The sequence below is a fragment of the Rutilus rutilus genome, assembly GCF_951802725.1.
Source record: "Rutilus rutilus genome assembly, chromosome: 7".
NCBI classification, from domain to species: domain Eukaryota; kingdom Metazoa; phylum Chordata; class Actinopteri; order Cypriniformes; family Leuciscidae; genus Rutilus; species Rutilus rutilus.
In genome coordinates, this window is record NC_140221.1 from 37963017 (window position 1) to 37985802 (window position 22786).

Here is a 22786-nt window from a genome sequence, read left to right on the forward strand (position 1 = left end):
GCTCATTGGCTGCAGCATCTTTTTTCCTTTTTTTTATGTTCTACAAAGGTAGGCGCAAATGTATATGCATTGATAAACAAGCGCAAGTTGCAGCAGCCGCGAGGACAGTGAATGTGCAGGTTGGTCGCGGCACTGTGCAAATCATCTACACAATTATTTTGTTTTCTTATTTAATGACCGACAATTTAGTCGTAATAATAATTTTGGCATAAGGCTTATTAGCGTTAGGCTATAGCCTGAAAAGTCTGATTTACGCTCTGTTACAAAAGTCATTGTTTTTTTGTTTTTTCACAATGACATATGAGTTTTGTGGCTGTTGATCTTTGAATAAAAATATGTTTGTCAAAGCAAAGAATGCCATAGAAGTGCTGCACAGGGTGTAAAATCTCAGTGCTCTTTTGGTTGTTTGGGATAATTAAGCTCTAAGAACATAGGAACTCCAAGGCACTCGAATTATGTTGAAAAAAGTTAAAAAGCCTTTATTTTATTCATGGCTTAAACATTAAAATTGGAATTTTTAATGTTTTTTTAAATGTAACTACAATTTTAATGTTTAAGCCATGAATAAAATAAAGGCTTTTTAACTTTTTTCAACATAATTAGAGTGCATTGGAGTTCCTATGTTCTTAAAAATATGTTTGGTTCAGGTTTGAAATTCATAATTTTTTATTATAGGCTATGTAGTCTAATATCATAGTAGGCCTACCCCAACAAAGCAACCCCCCCACCCATCCCGAATTTCAGCCAATCTCATCTGGTCACCCTACATACACTTGAATTAGTGATTAGTGTCGTCACTAATCTGACGCAGAACTTGCGGTAAAATACGAATCTGTTTAATCTACTTGGGAAAAACTATTTCAGAGTCAGTCGGAATAAAATCAAATGTAACAATTTATTATGTCAGGTAAATGTATCATGCCAATTTCATAATCAGTTCAAAGATAATAAATACAAAACATCAATGTTCTGGAATAAAGAGAGAAGATGCGTACCTGACATTATAAAATACATGATGCGGAGCGTCTTGCATACACTCCGCATCACAGGCTATTTTGAGTTACAAATCGCCCTGAGCCTCTTGTTGCATTTCTTTATATAGACAGAAACTTCTTTCACATGGAAACATTTGCTAACAATGGGAATTTACATTCAGAGTTTACACCTTTTGGGAGCAGAATACCATTTGCCTGGAAGACAGACCCTCCTCTGTGTGCAAGTTATCTCTAAACTCTTAAGAACTTTATTACCTTTTGGTTTACTTCTTTGGGAATGAGACATTTGTACCAGTCGCACTGAGACATTTCAAATGATACCAAACATGTACAATACATGATAATTATTCACATTAAACCATTTAGATTTTAGGGTGAATATCTGGTGATCTCAGCGTGAGAGAGAGAGACAACATGGGTGAGGTGACTGACTCAGGGATGCTAGTTTCTCAAGAGAGAGTCAAATGTTAATTTCGAGAAAGGTCCTTTGTCTTCTCTGGGAGTGGTCGTTCCTCAACCAGACTCCCTGGCATTTTCTATTTTCTCAATTCTTAGAGAAAGAACTTTCCCCACTCCAAATGTCAGTGACTGAGCCCATAAAAAAACTATTACAGCATGTTTTGAGACAGAGACAACACCCAAGCCAAATGTGCAAACTTTGTGAAGTTAATTTATCACGACAGCATGAGATGCAGAGAATGATTTACAGTAAAATAGGCAGAATAGGAGAGAACTAAAGTGGGCCACCAAGTGAAAAACAGTGCAAGTGGTTGGAAAAAGACAGACATGAGTCCAATCAAACCACAGAAACAAATAGGTGGGGTTCTGAGAGGTGGCAAGAAGACAAGGCACAGACCACAATACGCACACATAGTAACCACATATTCAAGTGCATGTTTGCAAACATGCATGCTACAGGAATACATGTCTCACTGTCACCACTGTAAGGTTAAGCTGTAACCTCACTGTACAAAAAAAAAAAAAAAAAAATGAAAATGAGAATGAGAAACAGTCAATGAGAAAATTCAAATATAAAATGTGCTGATACCATTTTAATAAATGTAATTACACAAGTGTTATGTGAGCAAGACCTGTTTGATCAAATAAGGCGTGGAGGGCTGGAGATGAAAAAAGCAGGCAAAGAAAATGGTTTCTACCTTTTCAACAAGCCCACACTTGCCTTGTAAATTCCAATTACATTTTTTGGAATTGAATTAAATTAGCAAACAGGACGCAGAATTGCATATTGAATTGAACTGTAACTAACATAAAATATTTGAAGGTAGTGTAATATTTATCCATGTCATTTCAATTCAAAATCAAATTCCAATTCAACTTCCAGTGGGTTGGAATTAAAATTGTGATTAAACTGGTGAAATGACCATATTCACATAAATTCTAACTCAAATTCTCAATGCTAGCCTAAATAAATAAATAAAAATTAAATGTCATGCATCAACTCTCGCATTTTCAAAGGCAGCATCTAGGAAATCCTCATGCACTACTCTGACCTTCTGCTCTTTGGAGGGAATGACTGGCAATTTTACAAACACAGTCTAGAGCCTAGAAGTCCAGAGGCTGTTATATATGTGTGTAAGTTTTCAAAGGGGCTATTGTGTGCTATCTTGTTTTCCACCTTTCCCTTTCCTAAGTTCCTGTGTGATGTGATTATAAAACAAATGGGTGTGCATACGTGAGTAATGCTGAGTGAATATAAGAGAATATATAAATCTGAGTGAATATAAGAGAAATATACAAGGACCGGAAAAATGAAGATCCTGCCTTTTGATAAGCTTTGGTGTGGTGTCTCAGAATATACCTCACATGCCTGCATATGGGCTGACATGCTCTGGTCACTATTACTCCACACCACTTCAGATAATCTACAGTGCCATGCTGCTATTTTTAAAACTTATGACTGTAAATGTGTCATTAACCAGAGAAGTTGGTACATAGAAATAAGCGTCATAACAGAATCACAAAATTATGTTAAAAAATGTTTGGTAACACTTTACTTGAAGGGGTGTGCATAAGACTGACATGACACCTTCATAATCATGAAATGACACATGCCATGAATAAGAAGGAGGTTTTATGCATGTTAATGACAACTGTCATTAAGTGTCATTCGCTCAATAATGTCATTTTTAATGCAAATATGACATTGTTTGAGATGTCTTTATGACAACTTGACATACCAGTACATCATAACCTGTCAGTGTCTTTGTCATGACAACTTGACATTACCAAGACAACATAACGTGTCATAAATATGTCATAAACATAACATAGCAGATTAATAATCAAACTTAAGAAACATTACATTATATTACTGATATTTTTTTACCAAATTTAATTTGTCATTAAAATGTCATTAAGTGTTAATACTGCCAAATTATTTTATAACTAATACTGGAATACTGGAAAAAAAAAGTGGTCAGAAATATATTCATGACACAGTTATAATGGCCTCATGACAGCCAATGTCAAAACCAACCACATGACAGTTTAGCGTAATGTTAACCCATAAACCTAAGTAGTTTCTTAAGTTTGATAATTAATCTGCTATGCCATGTTTATGACATATTTATGACAGGCTACGATGTATTGGTTTATGTCAAGTTGTCATAACAAAGACATTTCAAACAATGTCATATTTGCATAAAAAATGTCATAATTGAGCGAATGACACAACATGAATAAAACCTCCTTCATATTCATGACATGTGACATGTCATGATTATGAAGGCGTCATGTCAGTCTTATGCACACCCCTTCAAGTAAAGTGTTACCAAATGGGTTATGGAATAAAAAATGGGTTATGGTGTCAAATGCCAACACTACTAACAAATGTTGGTTTTAAACTAACAAACAAATAATTGGACAAATCAGAAGGGTGTGAAAATAAAGATACTGAAACCACTACAGTGGTTTTGAAAGTAGGCCAGTGCATTGATCAAGGGGTTCTGTAGAATCCCACTGAAGACAAAAGGAAATGCTGTACTGCGTTTATAGATAAATAGACACTTTTTAAATAACTATAAATCAAGACAGGGTAACTGAATGCACAAACAGAAACTCCGACTCAGTCTGGTAAACCGTGAGGGAACTGGGTTAAAAAAAAAAAATTGTGATTTGCAATATTTTGATTAACTGCTGACAGGTTATTCAATAGAAGGAAGTGCTAATGACAAACAAGTGAATACAATGCAGTCTACACACACTGTGGGAAAGCTAAAAGATTAGCAACAGCATGTGTAACAAAACACTGAAACACAAAAATAGTGAGTATTAACACAAACAAAAGAATCCATATATTATAACATTTTCAAATGACCTGTAATTTGTATTATTAGTCTCCAATGGATCAGTTTGGAGTGTTGATAGCAAGACTCAGCTTATGTAGGTTACCACATGCATTTCTAAACAGTATGAAACATGCAGTGACTTGCAGCAGGATTCCTCAGGAACGCAGTGATTATAGTGAGTAACTCCAGTCTGGAGGTGACAGCAGATTAGTGCTGGGTGGGGAAGATTCTTTCAAACTGGGTTTGAATAGTAGCGAGTAATTATGAAAGTAAAAGAGTACTCGAGAGCATGTAGCAATTTGAGAACTTGTACAATAAATATTCTTAGTTGTACGTGAACATTTGCACTCACAGCTCCAATGTGAAAACCTGTTGAATGTTGAAATTTGCACTCGCAGACAATAGTCGTAACGACTTTAATCCATATTTTTATTATTATACTCTTAAAATAAAATAAAAATATGATTCAACTGATTCACTTGATTGACAAACTTTTTAAGGTTCATGCTACATATAAGAAAGTGAAAGAAACGAGGGGTAACACTTTAGAATAATGGTCCGTTAATGGGTAACTATGCAGAAAGTAATGCATGACTAATGATAGTGTTTTTCACTTTAAAATAACGGTCCAGATCACTAGTAGTTCCTGCATAGTGAGTAACACTTGAGTAATGAGTGACTATATTCAGAGTAAAAAAACTCACATCTCAGACACCTGTTAATGTTCTGATTAGTAAATAATTAGTAATTCTTTATCATTTGTCATAGTTACCTATTAGTTCTCAATGATGCCAATCTCATTCAGTAATTATTGATTACCTAATAAGGAACTTTCTAAGTCCTAAATTTCATATTACTTACTGATTAGTAAAGCTTTTTTCCATATTAGTTAATAGTAGAATTTGAAGTGTTAATGTAGTACTACTACATACTCCTGCATTACTTCCTGCATAGTTACTTATTATTAATGACGGACCATTATTCTAAAGTGTTACCAAAACGCGCTTCTAGAATGTTTGATTCATTTTGTTTGGCTGTAAAGTTTGCAATACAATATTGTTATTATAGTATATAATATTTAATTATAGTATAGTTTAATATGTATTATATACAGTTTAATATGGATCATGTAGTTTGTTACTGGAAAAAAATACAGCAATTTGAAAACGGCTGTCACAGTACTGAATAATGTAGTTTGTAGCTAGTTACTCCCCAAAGTTTGGAAGGCACATACAGTATACAACAGCCTGCTGAAAGTTTAATCTAAATTAAAAAAGTAACTTATTTACAAATATTTAGGTTTACCAGATGTTTTTCCAAAATGTCCAAAACGTTTCTTTGAAAATGTTTTTCTTTTTAGGTATGCAAATAGGTTCAGGGTTTAAAAATAAAATAATAATCTGTGTTTACCAAAGTGTCTCTCAGACATAAACCATGCAAAACTCATACACAGAGCTTCAGGAAGTCTGATAGGACCACTTCTCCATAACTATGAGTCAGGTCAATAGAGGTAAAGATGACAGAGACACACTTAGAGAGACGACTTTCCCTTTAGTTTACAAATTAAATGGCTAGTAAAGGAATGTTGCTTTCCAAGCAGAACAGCTCAATAAACACAAGCACCCATCCTGCACTAATGCACTGAGACAGTAAAGGAAACTCTCAAGAACCTCTAGTTATACATTAAAGGCAGCAGCATACGTCCTGAAGTAGACCTTCTACTACTAAATGTCTAGAGAGCTGCAGGCAACACAATGTGAAGTGTGCCACAGTTGCAGTGGGATTTCATCATTTCCTCAGCTTCACACAGGAAACATGCAGAGACAGTCAGAGGCGGGCATCATGGGAAGAGCCATACGATGGGCGGCCGAGAGCTAAAGACCAATGTTATAGCACCTCACTTGAGATAAATGACTGGGGCTATAGATGTCATGTTGTAAAACGCTTTTGGCATTTATGGTTATTGGATGCAGATGATGTCAGCTAATCTAGAAATAAATTGATTATTCAAAATTGAATAATTGAATTGAAATGTCTGCTTACTCAGGTCACTCAGCTCAGGTCACTCCTTCATTGCAAATTTAAGGGATTTTCCTATCTGCCATACTTTTTATCATCTACCAGCAAAATACACAAGTCGGATGGATAAGAAAATCAATAACACACATCTTCTTAACAAGTGGCACGGTTTGAGGGATCACAAAAGGTGAGGGATGATTCACATGCTAAAATATAATGCTTGGAGCCATGTTAGTTCTAATCCCTAACTGAAACTAAGCCATGTCACAATTTTTTTATTTGATCAATGATTGATGATTGACATTTAAATCAATGATTTATCCTTTAAATTTAATAATATTCAGAACAGAACAAGAATAAAAAAATAACTATAAATAAACAAGCCAAAACTAAATAATTTAAAGCGAAAGTGAAAGTAAGCGGCGTTGGGCTCACGTATCTCTCTCATTAGAATCAAAATGTTTCAACATTCGCGATGTATTTGGATGGTAAACTATTCTTTATTATAGGCTTTGTACTTCACTCACGTTCCAATATCGACGGGAAATAATCATCCTCTTCACACGTGCAAAAATGTGCTTGGAAAGATCTCAGTGGAGCGGTGCTTACGCTGAATGGTACAAATTGTATTACTGACTATTTAAACAGAGCAGTGTCATTTTTATATGTTAGGTTGACTATTTTATTATTATATTTTATTACGGCTATAATGAACAGGCTGCGATGTCAAGATTGCAATGCTGGAATATGTTGTGTGTGTGTGTGAGGCGCGGGCGCGATCGAACAGTGGAAACATAAAAACATATTACGTCATGTTCATACAGTACATCATTCAAACTCCAAAGTGTTGCAAAATGTTGGCGGATATTTTGCAAATAATTTATTTAATATGTTTTGTGACAGTTTGTTTTCAGAAGTTTCAAAGAGTTAGTAAAAGAGTAAAGAAAAAGTTTTTACGTATCCATTTTTTAAAAAAGTATTTATTTTGTATTAATACATAACCTCATTGTATTCATTTATAATGTAACATTATAGCGTGACATTTGTGTCAATAATCGTCAAACAGGTGACTCCGCGTGGTGGGAGGGGGTCCCCAAATCAAATTTTGCCCCAAAAGGCTCGGGCCGGCGCTGTTTGCTTGCAACTTCACTGTTATTATAGTAACAGAATTTGAGGAACTCAGTAACTTCTTGTTTTATTTGTTTTTACTGAAATCCCCTCATGGGAGTAAAACGTTGAACTAAACTTCATTTTCTACTTAATTGTGTAACTGTACATTTATCCATTCTAAAACTGAAAAAAAGATAGAAAAGACATTTTTGACACTTCAACTAGCTTAATTTCATCAATTTACATAATTTTATCTGTAAAAAAATACTAATAAAACAATGTCTAGTAGAGGCAATAAAGCGATAAATCACAACTAAATGGAAAATCTATAAGACATGAGCAGATGAATAATTCAACCAAGCCTTACAATAGCGCTCAGGTATAGCAAATGAAGGGGAGGCCTCTCATTTTACCAGATAAAGACATGTCATTTCTAATTACCTTTTAATTATTTATCCATTAATAATAACAGTTTGTCACAGAGACAATCATATCTGATCAGACAGAGCCTGCTGTGTGTTGACACTGCATTATTTATCTGCTGTATTTGACAATGAGTTGTATGGGCCAGCAGAGGAACTCAGGGTCATGCGACAGTCACAGATATGCACAAAGCCATCATAAACATTAAACAGCACTGGAAGGCCAACACTAACTCCTAAACCTGAAGAGAACCAGACTTCAGACTGTCCTAAACCAGATTTGAGAATCTGCTACAGTACAAGAAAAAACATGCAAACAAGTTTTATTGCTAAGTAGTAAACCGCACTAAATATTCAGCAAAATAATGCAAATGCTATCCTATACTCTCAAAAAAGGTTCCAGTTAGAACCAAAAGGGTTTTACAACCCGACCATGTAGTGTTGTGCTCTACGCCAAAACACAAACTATGGGATTTTTTTTATCGACACCCACAAAGTCTGATTGCATAGAAAAGTAATAACACACCTTCCCTCAACAAGCCGTATGATTCGAGATATCATTCAAACCTGTAGCACAAATGAGGGTTGAGTTACAAGCCAAAGTTTAATGCTTAAGGTAAAGAATGAAACCTACCACTATACGGTAAATGTGGTATATGAGCAACTTGTTATGCAACACCAGTCCATCTAATCATAGATGAAGGCAGATACAGTCAAAGACTAAACCGGATGATCTATCTCCTATCTTCATCAGGTCATTTTGAAGGGTACTGTTCAGTATATACAGCAATACATGATGTATGCTTTGCAACATGGTTTAATAGACTAATGCGCTGATATATTATTATATATATATTATAGAGTTAAGGTTGCAAACTGTCAACCATTATATTATGCACAGTATAAACTGAGTAAATCCCCAGTTTATCCCCAGAGCCCCCAGACTATACAGACAGAAGTGGGGAAAAAGTCAGATTCAGGTATATTACACCACAAAATGAAGATGTCTTCAGTGAGTTAGACAATCTCAAAGATTTAATCTTGTGTTATCAACATTGCTGACATTTCAATCAAAAAATACATACATAAAAAGCAATTATCAAAGTGAAAGTGTTAATTATGAAGACGTCACTTAATTTTTCACAAAAAAAAAACCATACAATTGTGCAGAAGAACAACAGAAGAACATCAGTGGTTTAAATCAATTCTCACCTGGAGTAACTTCAAGAGTTCAACTCTATCTGTTTCTTTGACAGCTGGCTGGGTAGAAAAGTTATACAGTCCAGAGAATGCAAATTTCCAAACATCTCAGCTTTTTTAGTCAAATTTTTGACACCCTGGTAAGGCATCCATGACCAAAAATTCGCCCTCAGGCTGTGTATCAACGTGAACCTCTCTGTATTTCCACCCCTCTTTTGAAACTGCTGAGACAAGGAGAATGAAAAACTCTTTCACTCTCACAGCCTCTATCTTACTTCCTGTGTTTTTTTCCAGGACTGTCTGCAGGGACCCGCTCTGCTGACCTTGACCTCTTGCTGCACCCCTGACTTTTACCCTCAGTATTCTTACCGTAAGCGTCCTATGGTGACATCGCAGTGTGTGTAGTAGGTCTAACAAGGCACTCCTTTCTCCAGCCAGAGATCACCGAAGTCAGCTAAAGAGTCTCCTCCTCTTTGTCTAGCCCTTTTTTTTTCTTTCTCCTCCTCCTTTCTCTCACTTTTCAGCCTTCCATCTGCTCTCACTTTGCGTTGATGGGAAACAGGGAGTGCAGGCATCCAGCCTAGACTCATTCACACACACACACACACACACACGAGAGACCCCACCACACACACACACACACACACAACATAAACAAGGAAGAGGGGTGGAAACTTAATGTTCTTTTTCGGCGTTACTCTTGTGACAGTTTATCTGAGGTTTCATTTACTCACTTGTCTTCCGGAGTAACAAACTGTCAAACTTTTATTCAGATCTCTGTATATCTCTCGGTCCCTTGCTGTCTTGCACACACCCATTTACTTACTAGAAAAGTATAGATTTCCGGCACACCAAAAAAGGAAGCAATACGCTTTTCCCCCCCATTCCTCTAACCACTGACAAAGAACAGCAGTACTGAGCATGTTCACTATGACCACACACATTGAGAATACACAGAATATACACATTTACTTAACTATCTAAACAAGGACTTATATTGTTTTTATATAAAGCAAATTATAATCGCTATAGACAATCACTCAAATCCTAAAACTTTTTGCCTTTTTAAAATATGTAAAAATAGAAATATAATTTTCTTCTTAATAATAATATTTAAAAATAAAATTGTATAAAATGAAAATAAATAATATGTATATATATATATTTTTTTTAAATAGTATTATTATCATTATTATTATTAGCTTTATGTATTTAGGATTTCCAATTATGGATTATGGAGGTTTTATCATATTCAGCTCACTTCTGGGAATACATTTTTCCTCAAACTATAGCCAAACAGATTTTCACAGAGAAAGCCATCATAGACTGATGAAGCATTTCCATCTTGTAAGAAAATAATCATTATACAAGTCCTGATACAGCACTTGTCAGGTAATAAAAATGCATGCAACACATTTTAAGGAAAAATGATTATAGGTTACCTTATTATGGTTAGATTAAAAAGACATAAATCCATGAAAAGAAAACAGGTTAACCATACAAATCCAAACGATAAACACTCATGAGCATACAAGGATGTGTTGTGCACGCACGCACACACACGCACACACACGCACATATTGGGTATCCATGTTTAATGGGGAATTTCCATAGACATTATGATTTTTATAATGTGCAAACTGTACATTCGTTACCCTAACCCTAAACCTATCCATCACAGAAAGCTTTCACACATGCACACCCACACACACACACACACACACAGAGAGAGAGAGAGAGAGAGAGAGAGAGAGAGAGAGAGAGAGAGAGAGAGAGAGAGAGAGAGAGAACTTGTTTAACTATCATTAAACACTTTTCCATGTTTCCAATTTCCAGCATATTTCCAGTAAGCATTTATAAGAGTATCCATGTTTGTTTTTTGCTGGAAAACAACAAAGAACAACAATGTTCAGTTTTACAAAACAGCAGACCAATGACCAACCACCCAAAATGTGGAAGTGAAACAATTTGAACGTGACGCCACAAAGATTGCTCAAAATGCATTTCATTCACCACCTATTAAATATATCCCATATCAAAATGCCATCATTAAATGCAAATACATGATCTGCATTATACAGAAGCCAGTCTTACCTCAATTGCATTGATTTTTTAAAACAGGTCACCTCATTAAAAGCAGGGGTCAAGGGAATTATATGGCCTGGTTGTTCTGAACAACAAGTTGGACAAGGCTGGACTTGCCATACTTGAATCAGATTCCTTTACAGGAACTTCTAAAGAGAGAAGAAACACTATAACTGACATGCAAAACAACAGAAGAGAGGAAATTATTGAAAAGGAAGAGCCGGTCATATTGAGAAGTAGAAAGTTTAAGCGTAGGCCTTCCAACCACAGATCTATGCATCCAAACACAAATATCAATGCTTATTAGCAGCACAATGAAGTTTGGAGAATGAAAGATGTAACAGACCAGAAGATTCATTCTTAGAGAAACACACAAACACATTAATTCATAAATAATTTATAAACGAATTCAGAATATCAATTCAATCTGTGATCTCCTCCATAATTTAAAATACATAAATAGCTTTCCACATATTGACAAAACATAAAACATATAACCAAAGGCTAGAATTTACAATAAATACATGCACATGTGATAGTTGTCTTTAGAGATTGTGTTTACACCTGTATGGTTGTGCAAATATTACAAACAAAACAAAACACAACTCTATTACACCTCAAAAAAAGAGAGCATACAATCTACTTGGCACAAGGTAAACAAAGTTTCATACAGTACATCCCTTCTCATCAGCTGGCACTGGTTGGCCTATATTTGTCTTTTTTTATTTGTGTATTTATCTGTTTTGAGACATCTGTGGAAAAAAAACTACGGGAAATAACCATGATCTTTGGAGTATTTGGAAGGGTCGGACCACAACTGAACCATCTTTCAAGTAAGACAAAGATGGTGAACGTATTGAAGGTATTACAGATAAGATTTCAGGATCACATTAGTGAACAGACCACTGAAGAAAAATGTGCATATGTCAATCAAAGGATAGACATCCAATGTAAATAAATCTTGTTAGACCAACAACAGTAGACTCCCATTCAGAAGGCCACAAAGAATGAGCCCATAGACTCATGGTTTGGCAAAACTCTCGCATCTTCTTATATTTGATATTTTTCGTAATGTCACTGATATCTTTCTTTACAACGTGCTTGAAATAATCGCAAAGCAATCATTAAAAACGGCATGAAACGTCTTTTCTTCCATATTGTGACGTATATCTGAGTGAAACTGCTTCTCAAACAAGAACAAATGTAGGGCGGGACTTGATTTTGTCCATGATGAATTGATTGGATCGTTGTCATTTACTATTGCAGAAATCTCATGTGAGATGACCGACCTGTCCCGCCCTCGCGCCGAAAAACACTTCATTAGAAGTGATGAAATTTCCATGATTTTTTCACTCGTTTGATTAACTAGATAGATGTAGATATTTCTAGTCGACTAAATATTTTAGTGATGACTACCTTTTTTGACATCACACTTTGAAAATTCCCTGATATTACCAGATTTTCCATGGGACCATGGGAACGCAGTTCTCTTCATCTTAGTTGTCGCTCCTCATGAAGAATGATGCAAAGCCAGTCAAACGATTACATGACACTTAAGGCTTTGAATAAACATGCAAGGTTTTATAAACAGTGTAAGTCCTTGTGCAATCGGTTTGTGAAGGCTTGTTTGTCTGTCAGATACAGTTAGGAAGTCTTTCATTTGCCTCAAATGATCAAAGTCTCTGTTTTAATCAGTCCACTTTCATCATTTTGGCTGACTGAAGAGGTCAGCCTTCTGCTTCATCTTCACCTCCCCTCTTCAACAGGTCTGGTCTCAGCTTTTAGTTTGACGAACTCTTTGGCAACCTCATCAGTCGAGCGTTGAGAGAGGATTCGTAGTGCGGTGGTCCCGGTTTCATCTATGTTGATACGCGGGCCCAAAGGGCACCAGCACACGCAGCTTTTCCGGTCTGCTACATCACGCAGCTGCAGTATTGCGATCCCCACCACCCGGTCCGCACGACCAAAACAGTAATCCTTCACCGATATTTGAATCTCATAGCAGTCCAGACTCATGCCTTTACCCAGCACACTGAGATTGAGATAAAAGGAGGGAGAAAATACACATATGAGTAGAACATTCTCATTAATATGACTTTTACAAAAAAAAAAAAAAGGTTTAACTGCCACCAAGTACTAGTGTTGTTCTTATGGAAAATGCTGGTGGTTCAAACCACTAGGGCGCTGTAAGTTGGCGCTTTCGGAAGACATCGAGTCTTCGCCATACCCATATGACACCATTGTTTTTCTGAATGCAAACCAGCGAGCCATGACCGCGACCAAAGAGTATCTGGCAGGAGGACAATGACAGCGAATAGACTTCATGAACTTTGTCTTATTCTATTATAAATTATTTTGAACCGGTTGAGGTCAAGGTCTAAGTTATGCAAGTACAGATCCTTTTTGTTTTTTACTGGTGAAGACCTGTGAAATGCAATATGAAGAGGCTAATGTTGTATAATACCAGTGCTGGGTAGTAACTGATTACATGTAATGGAAGGTAGTAACTGGCTTACAATATGTAATCAGATTCCAAAAATGTAGTACTTGTATTAGATTTTATTACGTTTTAAAATGCTCAATCAGATTACGGTTACTTTTTTATGGCTTACATATTATTCACACAAATATTCAACAATATTATTGATCTGCCTGCAATGACGCCATTATATGAGAACTGAACTGAGCTGGACGATGACATCACGGTTTTCTCCAGAGCGGCTATATATATATATATATAAATGAACTAAATTAATATCTTTTTTACAACAAAAATGAAACATCACTGAACTTACTTATGCTGGACTGTGACGCTATTTTCTTCTGGAGACAAACGTTGTTGCATTATTTTCCTGTTATCACTGTAAAGCTGCTTTGAAACAATCTGTATTGTAAAAAGCGCTATATAAATAAAGGTGACTTGACTTGATTCTTATATTTTCCTTTCTAATAAAAAATATTCATTTTAATTTAAATTTTTATGATTAATTAATTAATCATTAGCTTTTCATCAACTCACAATCCTCCTGCAGTTCTTTCATTAACCCCAGTTTGGGAAACCCTGGCATAAAGTGATGCTTAATGCATTTCATGTTGTTGAAAACAAAGAATGGAAAATATTTCTCTTTCTTTTTTTTCTTTTTTTTTAAATATCTATATGGTATACGATAATTGCATTCAAATAAAAAATTTTAAGCGAGTAAGGTCAAAAGTAATACATTACCCAAAACGAGTAATCTAGATTACGTTACTAACTACAATTTTCGTCATGTAATTTGTAATCAGTAACAGACTATAATTTGCAAGTAATCTACCCAGCACTGCATAATATCTCTAGGCTAACTGTTAAAATGAATTTTATTAATACATGCATTCACATATTGTTCGACGTCAAAGACTCAGATGTTAAGGTTATAACGTTGCATGTCAATTTACAATGTGTTAATTTGCCTAAGTTAAATACAATATGAAACCCGTTATTTTAATGTTTGTACAATACATGTAAGAGACATAATTGTAACAAACGTTGGGCTGCCAATTAATAAACACTTGTTGATATAAACTATTTTTGGTTACACTTTATTTTAAGGTGTCATTGTTACAGTGTAATTATACATTTAAGTACTGAGTAATATTAATTAACTTCATGTACTTACTAAAGGGTTAGGGTAGGATTGGGATTTGGTTTAGGGTTAGTTGCATGTAATTTAATTTACTGTTATTACTACGGTAAGTACATGTAACATATGTAGCATGTAACATTTTTTTATGTAACAAGTCACAAACTCAAGTAGGTTAACTCTGGTATTGTTTTGACAAGTAAACTGACTAGGAGAAATCAGTAGGTGTGCAGTCTCTACAAACCACACATTTAAATAGAGAAACATTTACATATGAGAGTTGTTTTCACTCACAATTGAAATGCCTCATTGTACTTTGCAGTCCAGCAGTTGTTTTTCGATTTGGTTGTGAATTTCCGTTTCTTCTCTGCGAGCTGTGGGCCGACCAGGTTAACCTCCACAAATGGACGAAACATCCCTGAGGTCTGCCATTTCATGTCATTTACTGCGATCACTGAAAGAGAAAGAGAGAACGAGTTTGTAAAACGATGTCAGGGGTGTTTACAGGATTAAAGGAGAACTCCGGTCAATTTTAACATTGAGCTCATTTTTTTGTACATTTGGAGTGCTGTCAATACAGAGAACAACGACAAAAATCGGTGTTGCCTACACCGAGTTATTCTATTTTTAAAATTTGCACCCTATTGACTTCAATGGGGCAAGTAGTAAGCCTGCTTTTTAGCCTCTTAACATCCTTTAAGTGTCATTACAAGTTCACAGAAAATGTGAGTGATTCCTTCCGAGTGAACACGAGTGGATCTGACTGCAGTAGATGTTAGAGATATTAATAAAAATGAAGTTAATTCAGCCAGCGCTCATACCTTTGTTTACATCCTGTTTTCGGTGGAAGGCCATAGTAATCGATTGTCGAGTTCACGCGCATAGGTTTAGTACCTATGATCACGCGCGTGAACTCGACAATCGATTACTATGGCCTTCCACCGAAAACAGGATGTAAACAAAGGTATGAGCGCTGGCTGAATTAACTTCATTTTTATTAATATCTCTAACATCTACTGCAGTCAGATCCACTCGTGTTCACTCGGAAGGAATCACTCACATTTTCTGTGAACTTGTAATGACACTTAAAGGATGTTAAGAGGCTAAAAAGCAGGCTTACTACTTGCCCCATTGAAGTCAATAGGGTGCAAATTTTAAAAATAGAATAACTCGGTGTAGGCAACACCGATTTTTGTCGTTGTTCTCTGTATTGACAGCACTCCAAATGTACAAAAAAATTAGCTCAATGTTAAAATTGACCGGAGTTCTCCTTTAAATCATCATCTCACCAGGCATTTAAATGCACAGATGAGAAAATGTATCTCTTCTCTCCTGTAGTGCTCTCACCTCTGACGCAGAGTTTCTGCTCAGTGTTTCCAGCTGGAGGCGACAAATCCAACTGAATTACTGACTCCCCTATCGGCCGCTCAACCCCGGAGCCTGTCAATCAAACCACTTCATTTCACAAATACTGTACATTCAACCTGTACATTATATGCATATAAAAAAATAAAAAAAAAGTTTTCACTTTTTATGATTGTGATTAAAAATATTGGAATTATATGGAATGGATTTAAAATTAAGTAGAATGTGCTATTAAAAATGATACTGTAAAACCAAGCTGAAAGTATTTTACTCTACTGATAGCTAGATGGTGAAGCATTATCAAATTAGCCAAAATCTTTATTAACCAAACATGTAATGAGCAGGAGATTTGTTGCAACAGAAATGCATTTTCTCCTAAAATTCAAAAAAATATAAAGTATATAATATAAATATTGAATAATATTTAAAAATAATAATTAAGCAACACAACCGTTTTGAACAGCAGCAAATCCACATATTACAATGATTTCTGAAGGATCATTTACACTGAATACTGGAGTAATGGCTGCTAAAGATTCGTCTTTGAAATCACAGGAATAACTAACATTTATAAAACACTATGCTAAAATAAAAATATTTTGTGAGTGAGAAATTTCATCATTTTGACATTTTCGGCCCACCTCGGTCAGGTCGAACATTCTCTTTGGGGGTGATCCTGATGCCCATTCCATTTTGAACTGCGAGAAGAAATGTTTCATTTAAAAAAAGTCCAGCAAATGTCAAATCATTTATATAGACTGTGTGGCCATGTGCAAAGGCTGATAAAAGTCAGCCAGTGAACATGTGTGCATGTGTATGTATCTCACCCTGAGCATGTTGTGTTGTCACAAACGTCTTGATAAGAGCATCTGTGGTCTGTGTATATAGGGAGAGAGCGTAACGCAGCGATGACAGCTCAGGGCTCTTCTCCAGATACACTTTTTTTAAACCATTCCCACCAGCATGGAAAAACAGCTACCCAGCAGCAAGTTTGAGAAAGAGATAGAGAGAGAAAGAGAGAGAGTAAATTAGCATGAATTTCTTACTGAAAAAGGTGCTACAGAGAGTAACTTGTTTTGTCTGACCAAGTTACTACGTGTGAAATGTCATGCCTGTGGTGAGCAGCTTCCTCAAATTGTTTCTTGAATTCTCTCTCCTACCCACACACACTTTCATTACACACAATCGGAAGAACTCAAACCCCGGTGCAGTGTGCAACATGTTGATTTGCTGTGACAGTTCTGTTTTTAAGCAGAAAGCCAATACTTTAATGTGTTGTAACTCAGCGGGTATGCCGTATCCATCCAACACACCTTGATTGCGTCCAGTGCTGCCTCCATGATCAAACATTGCCTTGGAGACAAGCTCTTTGGCTCCACCCCTCCCTATAATGAAAGAGAAACATTAGCCTCACACACTTTCTTAGGCTATAGATTATATGTTTTACCCATGTACTTATGGTTAATACCTTTAGTTTGGACAGTTCCTTAGCAGCAGTAAGAAGTTGAGCTCCCTGTAGTAAAAAACAAAAACAAAACCCAGAATATCTCAAACATCTGACTCCCAGTACTGGCTGAAAAATATTGTGTGTGTTAACTATAGGGACAGCATTATGGTCATGATGTCTGTTCCAGTACAAGTTCAAGATGCAGTCACAATTTAAAAATAGCTTTAATTTATAAAAACTGGACAAATGGCTGTCTGAAAATCCGACCACATGTTACCACTTAAAATGGTCATCATGAAATTAAAAATTAGGCTTTGCATTTTACAAATGCAAAATGCTTAAAATAAAACAAAACATTTTCATTTTGAAGAAAAGCTATGCAATTTTTGTGTTGATGATCATCACTGTCACTTTGCATTGCTACAGTACTCGTTGCTATCCCTAGATAGTATACCGACACTAACAATTGAAATAATAATAATAAAAAAACACTAATAATTAGGGGTGTAACAATATATCATGTCACAATATATCGCAATACAAAAATGCAACAATATGTATCGTGAATAGTGACAATATGTATCGTGAATAGTTTACCCAAAATAAAAATTACTATGTGAGAAAAAATGTAAGTTTTCAGAGTTTTAGTGTCAGTACTACATTAAAATATTATATATAATGTTGAATATAATATATAATAATGCAATATCTGTGTAAAAAAGTGGCCTACATTATTTTAAATGTATCTAGTCAATGACAGAGAAACATATTCGTCTAAAATAACTCTGTATTTTCAGATTCAGAATCATGAATATTTTTATTCTGGTGTCTCTATTGTCCTGTGCTTTGGGTTTCCAGCACCAAGTCCAAGAATATTCATTTATACACACATTGTAATATCAAATTTATCAGTTTAATAAACAGTTTAATGAGGGTATCGTTACACCCCTACTAATAATGACTGCTTTGTGCAAGTAAAGTAACATATATAGTGTTGTGAAAGCAGGAACAATTCTCAGAGCATCACTGTATGTTTCAAGGACAAGCAAAAATGAACAGTTTAGTTTTTGGTGTTTAACACTAAACATCATGTGTACATGTCCTGTAAAATAACTCACTATACTGTCGCTGCTCTGAGGTAACACAATCGTTTTCTCCATGCAGATCAGAACATTTTTCCAGAGGTCCTTTAGCACACGCTTCAACACAGTCTTCTCACATGAGTCTGCAAAGATGCTGAGGCTGCAACACACATCGCACACAGACACGCATGTAAATGTTGCATTTGGGGAATTTCCCTGGAAATTTGTGAGATACAGTACAAAGACATTCAACTCATGACAGGTTATCATTCCACTTTCCTCTGCTCTTGTTCAGAAAACCAAGTGTGCAAATAAATAGGCACGCATGAAGACCCTTAATGTGCAACAAATGACAAGTGATCTGAAACGGAATTGATCTAAATGTAACTGAAGGGAGTTGAGCTGAACTGACTTTGCGTCGAGGAACTCCATAAGCGGCCGCAGTGCGTTGTCTGCATCAGCCTCCACAGTGTTACGAGTGTTCTGATTCAGAGGCCCTTTAATCTGGTACAGGATCTCCGCCATCTGGCGCATACATACGTTTATACGAGCCTGGAAACTATACGTACAGAGAGAAAGAAAATGTATGGGAATAAAGACTGAGGATTAAAATTAGGCCAACAAACAAGATGACTGATTATGACAGCATTTCCAAAATAGAGTCTTCTGTAACACTTTTTATAAAGTCTATTACATTCAATTATATAGCTGTAAAAGCACTCAAAATGAATATATAATAAAATAATATAAAATATAAACTAAAATAGTATAATAGCATTTACAAACATGCATAAATGTAATAGTATATACACTCCAGGGCAAACAAATGGCCCCAACCAAAAATGGCATGATATTTAGTGGTCTTTTAATGGTCTTGACCATTCTAATAGAAATTCAATTCTAATTTTACAGGAAGAAGAGTCAGTGTTGTTCCACTCAATGTTAATGTCTTCAAACAATTCATGAGTAGTTGTCAAATGTCTCCCAGTTCGTTTGAGTTTGATGTGAGACAAAATATTCACTATAGGGTTCAAATCTGGCCCCAGACCAGGCCAAAACATGAGCCTGATGGACTTGTTCTTAAGCCACTTCTTAGTTGTCTTTGCAGTTTGGGCAGGAGCATTGACTTGTTGAAAAATATATAAATACTTTAGATAACAACTTTTCATTTGTAGGAAGCAAGCCATTCTGCAATATTCTCCTGACCTCCAAAGCATTAAATGACTTTCACAGTGAAGTAGCTCATCAATACCAGCATCTAAAAAGGCTTCCCACACAATGACACTCTTCCTCCATGATTCACTAAGGTAGAGATGCATTTATTATTATATATTTCTCAGATGCTTTCTCTGGAAGACACGGCTCTGGAGCATCGCCATGCAACTCGAGTTTCATTGTGATTCATCACTCCGCACACAGCTTCCCATTTTCTGCCAAATATTTCATTCTGTCATCAAGTTATGATTTTGGAATGTTTGTGCCTTTATTAGATAGGACAGAGTAGATGAGACAGGAAAGCATGGGGCGGAGAGAGAGGGGGACTAGATTGGCAAAGGGTCGCCGGAGGCGCAACTGTACCATATATATACACACACACAAGGCTATTGGTGCCAACAACTTCATTCAGTCTTTGATGTTTTTCCTAAGACAGCAATGGCTTTTTATGTAATGCATTTGCTAAAATGTTGCTAATTTCCTGACCAATAGTTTGTGGTTAAGGCAATTAAAAGCTTAGTGTTTAACCATTTTGGGCTTGGTCCATTTATTTTGCCCAGGAGTGTACAAAACATAAATTGGTTAAAATGCAAAAAACAACAACAACAAATAAAACAATGCAAAGCAACACAACACACAAAAACAACAAAAACGTAACCGACTTTCTGAAGAAGCTACTATGACAAAGGTGACATTTCTAAGCAGAACACTCACTGTAATAATGACATTCAGATGAAATTCAGGCACAGAAAATTAAGTTTACCTCTTGACAAACATGGCACTCAGGTTATCCAGAACAGAATTAAGCTTCCCTTGCAGATCATTGAGGATATCTGCAGCCTCTGTGTCGAGCTGTTGAGAGAGTAACACGTATACACACACATATACACACACACACGGGAAGAAGTGTCAGTTTAATAGAAAATACGGCACTTAAACTAGGAAGAGGCGAGGAGAGGATGTAGGGAAAAATCCCCATGTCTGTTTGTCATGGTTCTGCAAGTGCATCAGCATCATGTAGGTGAAACAAATTGGATACATTCTCTATTAAAACCATTTTTCAACGGTAAGAAAAATCTTCAGCAATATATCTGTCAGATCCAACAACAGCTTAATTAAAGCAGGACTAAAGCATACCAAGACAAAGAGTGCAGGAGTTACTTTTTTCATTCCCATAATGAAAAACAGTAACTATTGTTTATTCAGTGTAATGGTGCTGGAGAAAGACAATTAAAATATATCGCACAATATCGACAGTGGTTCTGGCAATCAGGGTGGTAAAAATGAGAAAACTTTCAAGTAGGTCTTGTTTGTTCTTTGTCTTCTAGTCTATGGCTATTAAAATCTGAAAGCATCACTAAAAGGTTTAAAATATGGCACATTAGCATCTTTATCTACACAAGAAAGTGGCGCCAAAAAGTATTTGGACACTTTAATCACAATATATAAATAAAGTATCAAACAAAATGGTATTATATAAAGAAAGACAGCAAAAGTAACATTTTCAAGCAAAACATTTTACTAAAATATCTTAGTGTTAATAGTATAAAATAACAGATATACTTTTATTTGGACACTTTCTGGTTGTAAAATTTAGCGGAAATTGTTACATTTTTAATTGTGGCTTAAGTGAACAAATACATCTGGACTTGCACTAGGGCCAATGAATGCACAGAACTGATCATAAATGCATGCGTGTCTGTTTGCATAATGCTTTCACAGTGATAGGGAAAGTCTCTGGAGGAGGAAAGAGATAGCCAGGCTTCTAGCAAAACAACATGACACTGTCTCTTTCACACATGCATACACACACTCACACACACACACACACACGATGATTATCGCACCTTTTTTGTGTTGACTGTTGCCTCTTTCTACCGAGAGACAGAGTTAAAATAACACAGGAAAACAAAAGAAGAGGCAAAGAGAGAAAAATGATACAGCTGAGCAAATCCTCAATGGCACAGATGCTTCTGAATGTTAGAATTGAGATATATGCAGGAATGTTTAAGTTTAAACTGAAAGAGAAACCACACACCTCGTTTCCCTCATATTTGGGCTGAAGAATAAAATAAATAAAATGGGAAAAAAACAAACATTCAAAGTCAAACTCCAACAGCATCTGAGTATCTGATAGTTTCCAAAAGCGACTGGATCTACAGTAACACCTCCATATGACAGCTCATATCACCATCTCTGAGAGTTAGTGAAATCACACGTGAAAAAATTATTCTGTGATTTTCAGTGGCTAATGTATTGTGTGATGTGAAGGAAGTGATGGACAACTCTCATTTCTTAGTAAGGTTATGGTTTCTGAATGCAGCTGTGAGTCCAGAAAACATGGTGTCAGTTCAGGAAGAAAAATTGTGAAAAAATAAAAAGGCTTTATCTGAATATGCATTCATCCCTACTATATTACCGTTCAAAAGTTTGGGGTCACTATGCTTTTCAGACATTTTTTTAAAAAGTATCTACTGCTCACCATTGCTGCCTTTATTTGATCAAAAATACAGTAAAAAACGAATTAAAATACACGTTTTCTATTTTAATATATTTTGAAATGTAATTTACTTTACATTTTCTGTTTCTTTGAATTTTCAGCACCCTTACTCCAGTTTTCAGTGTCACATGATCCTTCAGAAATAATTCTAATATGCTGATTTGCTGCTCAAGAAACATTTCTTCTTATTATCACAGTTGAAAGCAGTTGTGCTGCTTAAAGGGTTAGTTCACCCAAAAATGAAAATTCACACGCTTTTTAAGCAGAATTACTCACCCTCATGTTGTTCCAACCCCTTAAGACTTTCGTTCATCTTCAGAAAACAAATTAAGATATTTTTGGTGAAATTTGAGAGCTGGCTCACTCCTTCATAGGCTTCTATGTAACTGATATCTGAATGCAAAAAGTATTCTCGTCG

The 22786-nt window shown here is 35.7% G+C and overlaps 2 protein-coding genes across 6 annotated transcripts in view; both read right to left on the minus strand.

Annotated features, from left to right (window-relative positions):
- Positions 1–9559, minus strand: part of atp8b5a (ATPase phospholipid transporting 8B5a) — a 29810-nt gene extending 20251 nt beyond the window's left edge. For 2 of the 3 annotated variants that reach the window (XM_084415034.1, XM_084415036.1), the window contains exon 1: positions 9424–9559. The gene's annotated coding sequence lies outside the window, so the exon portion shown is untranslated. Of the gene's footprint in view, positions 1–9066; positions 9278–9423 lie in introns of those variants that run through there. The other variant, XM_084415035.1, reaches the window with a different exon arrangement.
- A 1961-nt stretch (positions 9560–11520) lies between these two features.
- The window catches only part of unc13ba (unc-13 homolog Ba (C. elegans)), a 74661-nt gene continuing 63395 nt past the window's right edge, over positions 11521–22786 (minus strand). For 2 of the 3 annotated variants that reach the window (XM_084413962.1, XM_084413960.1), the window contains 10 exons: positions 20632–20720; positions 19066–19212; positions 18690–18813; positions 17593–17637; positions 17438–17509; positions 16952–17099; positions 16766–16822; positions 16107–16199; positions 15054–15213; positions 11521–13171 (listed from right to left, as the gene is read on the minus strand). In XM_084413962.1, coding sequence (XP_084270088.1) covers positions 12886–13171; positions 15054–15213; positions 16107–16199; positions 16766–16822; positions 16952–17099; positions 17438–17509; positions 17593–17637; positions 18690–18813; positions 19066–19212; positions 20632–20720 — 1221 coding nt within the window. In that variant the 3' untranslated portion in view covers positions 11521–12885. Of the gene's footprint in view, positions 13172–15053; positions 15214–16106; positions 16200–16765; positions 16823–16951; positions 17100–17437; positions 17510–17592; positions 17638–18689; positions 18814–19065; positions 19213–20631; positions 20721–21715; positions 21743–21906; positions 21928–22786 lie in introns of all 3 variants that reach the window. The other variant, XM_084413961.1, reaches the window with a different exon arrangement.